The sequence below is a fragment of the Apis dorsata genome, unplaced genomic scaffold (genome assembly GCF_000469605.1).
Source record: "Apis dorsata unplaced genomic scaffold, Apis dorsata 1.3 scaffold_247, whole genome shotgun sequence".
Lineage (NCBI taxonomy): Eukaryota > Metazoa > Arthropoda > Insecta > Hymenoptera > Apidae > Apis > Apis dorsata.
This window is the reverse complement of record NW_006263526.1, coordinates 655,102-658,488: the sequence shown is the minus strand read 5'-3', so window position 1 is coordinate 658,488 and position 3,387 is coordinate 655,102. Positions and strand designations below refer to the sequence as shown.

General features: G+C 44.4%; 1 protein-coding gene across 1 annotated transcript in view; it reads right to left on the bottom strand.

Annotated features, from left to right (window-relative positions):
- The window catches only part of LOC102673601 (calponin homology domain-containing protein DDB_G0272472-like), a 4,851-nt gene that overhangs the window by 656 nt on the left and 808 nt on the right, over nt 1–3,387 (bottom strand). Inside the window, exons 3-4 of the mRNA XM_031510585.1 lie at nt 1,624–3,387; nt 1–118 (exon numbers count right to left, since the gene is read on the bottom strand). The exon at nt 1,624–3,387 is cut by the window's right edge and continues 1 nt beyond it. Of these exons, the coding sequence (XP_031366445.1) occupies nt 1–118; nt 1,624–3,387 (1,882 nt within the window). The remainder of the gene's footprint in view (nt 119–1,623) is intronic.

The window sequence follows — 3,387 nt, the reverse complement described above, 5'->3', positions numbered from 1 at the left end:
TCGTCGATCCTACCTTCGAGGATAAAGTGTTGCTTGAGGACTTCCGGCCGCGGCCGGTCCGTCCGCGGGTCGAACACCTCGGCCACTGTAAGTTTGTGCGACGGCGGAAAGAGCACATCTGCGAACAATGAACAACAATAAATAATAATTGTTCCAAGAACGAATGCTTCCATTCAATTGTTAAAGATGATTCGCATTTTTGTGTAATTACGTATGGAAAGGGTTTGATTTTTTAAAATGTTTTTCTATTCTTCTTAAAAAAAAACTTGATTATTATTATCAATTTTCCAGATCTGTAAAAAAAAAAAAAAAAGTAAAAATACATCCGTAAATTCCGTATCTCGAGATCACGAGAGCGACGAAGTCACGTTTCACAACATCGAAGGTAAAAAATTATGCTAACTTTATCGTAACCATGCATCCAACGCAATTTCCGGAAAAAAAAGCTCCAATCATCTTTCTAAACGTGTAATCGTTCGAATGTTTCGAATAAAGAATTTTAAAATTAAAAAAGAAAAACTTATTTATTTATCCAAACTTAAAACCTGCAACTGAAGAAATATTACTGAAACAAAAAATGATTACAAAATTTCATAAAAACTATTTATCGATTCTTTTTCCCTCCCCAAAACAATTATTCATAAATATTTATCCCACACCTTTTTAAAGTAGCTGTCAATAAAGATTATTTCTCGGCTTTTATTAGAGAATTATTCCCCTCCTCCCTCCCTCGATTACGCACGTAAATTACCAGCCTAAAATCAACTATGATTCGATCTTGTATATTATACTTTCTGCTCACCGTGTGTTTCTCGCTTGCGATAATTAACTATTGATAAATATTGATCGTGGCGCCATCGTAAGCGCCAATGTAATCAAGAACGATCACCGCTGTTATCTTTTCCAATTAATGCTACGCATACATTTCGTTCGCGGCCTCTCTTTCTTCGGGGATGATTTATAGCTCGGTTTCCCTTATCGTCGCCCATTATAAATAAATTGCCGTTTTGTCGGTTTCAAAGAGGGAAGACAAACCATCGGTGGCACATTGTAATCCCGCTTTTCCATCGATACCATCGCCGCGTTTTCAACCATCAGAGATAAATCGACGCCGTTACTCGTCGTTCACCCCTTTACGAGCATCGTGACACGACAAGGGAATTTTTTCGACAAATATTCGACAAGTTTTTCAAGGGAATATTTGAAATATACTTTTTTTTTTTTTGACGAAGATTAAAACAGAGTTACTTAAATTTACGAAAAAATTGTTGGACGATACAAAGTTGGACTCTTCCCTGTTTCTCCGTATATCGGGACTGTTCGATATAAACGAAACTTCTCCGAGGAATTTATATAATAGATATTCGAACCTCCCAAGTTTTCGACGAAACTTTCTATTATATAGAGATTCCTTCAACTATTAATACAAGTCAGGAATTATCAATATTATATAGGAGTTCGATTTCTAACTCCTATAATTATTCGTACATAAATTTGTACAGCATCGAAATTCCATAGATAAATTCGTGGGATTTGTGAAATTTGTGAATTAATAGAGAAAACTTGACTCTAGTTTAAAAACAAAAAGTGGTTGGAAAATGATTAATCCTCGAAACGAATTACCTGGCATACATCTCTCCGGCACTATCCTCCCCTTTCCCCTTGCCTTCGAAATTCTTTCACCGATATTTAGCTTCAGAGTATTCTTATTCTCATCCTCGTTCGAAATTCTCGATTCGTTCACCGATCCTTTGGTCGTCGCGTATCTCGACTGCTTGAACAATATCCTGTTCAGGAACGAGTGAAAACTGTTTCGTCTCTCGTAAGGTTTCATCGAGCCGACGTCTTCGAAAACGTCGTCGTCGCACTCTTTCGAATCGGTTCCCTTCGATGACGACCACTTTTCGTTCGAATCCTCGGTAATAACAATTTTGGAAGAGGGTTTGTCGTCGGATGACGCTTGATCAGCAGGAGGGGTGAAGTAAACGCTGTCGGAGAGGGAGCCAAACTCGCCGATCTCGACCCTCTCCTCCCTCTTATCCCCCCCTCTCCTGTTCTCTCCTGCATCCATCGCGCAAGAAGACGAAATCCTTTCGGATCTTTGAATCGTGTCGTAAACATCGTCAAGATCTAGGGACAGATTATCGGAATGGACGCTGTTCGAGTCCATGGTGCACTTGGTCGAGTCGGGCAAACTCTCCTGCTCGTCCTCCGCCTCCTCCCTCAAATTCGATTGAAATTTCCTCCTTTTCCTCCCCAAAACGTCCACGGAATCTGCCGACGACGTGGATCTCGATGATCCTCTCCTCGAACATTTGGCGAGATCATCGGAGTTGGACGAAGCATCTTCCTCCTCTTCTCGTTCCTCCTCCTTTTCCCCCTCTTCTCGTTCCTCCTCCTTCTCCCCCTCTTCTCGTTCCTCCTCCTCCTCCTCCTCCTCCTTCTCCTTTGGAAATTTGGCCGATGTATCGCTCTTCGCCAGATCCTCGGACACATTGCTCGAGATCTCGTTCACAAGGGACACGGATCTCTCCAATTTCCTGATATAATTCTCGGAGAGAAAGTCGTCGCTTATGAACAGGCTGGCGTTTAAAACGTCCGACTCGGAGAAGGTTCTCCTCTTCCCGGATTCCTCGTTTATCGGCGTCGAGGAGGACTCGTTCTCGTACTCGCTCAAGCTACGCCACTTCCGTCTCCCCGTTGACTTGGTCCCCTCCTTGGACGAGTCTTCTTCCTCGTCGATCCTCTCCAGCCTTTCCCCCCCGCCAACCGATGCAAAAACCTCGTCCAGACTTTCCTTCTCCCCGCCCTCTCCTTTCGAATAATCAACGCTCTTCTTCCCAACACCTTTCGAAAGATCGTTGGGATCCCTGTTCTTCGCCTTCTCCTCCTCCTCCTCCTCCTCCTTCCATTCTTCCCGCCTGTTGAACTTCAAAGACAACCGAGCTCGAAAACACGCGGCGCAACCGTGAACGGAGTCATCATCCTCCATCTTCTCCTCCTCGTTTCGTCGACTCTCGTCACTCGTCACCACCACTTCCTCCTTCTCCACTTCCTCTTTATCGCTCTCTCCGCTCCTGCCCCCCTCCGATCCAAAGGTAGAGGTTCGATCGTGGGGGCCACGGAGGATCGGTGGCTGGGAATCGTCGCACATAATCTCCTCCAACTGGCCCTGGCTCACGTCTATGGTGCGCATGTAACTGTCGTATATCAACTCCCTCTGCTCGTACGTGATCGCATCTCCGAAACTGATGTCCACGGCCTGCCTGAAAATATCCGCCCCCACCAAATCCCGCTTGTCCAACAACGCGTGATTGACCGGGCTCGCGTTATTGTCCATCCTGCTCCTCAACATCCACTTGTTGCACTTGACGAAAACTGAGAACA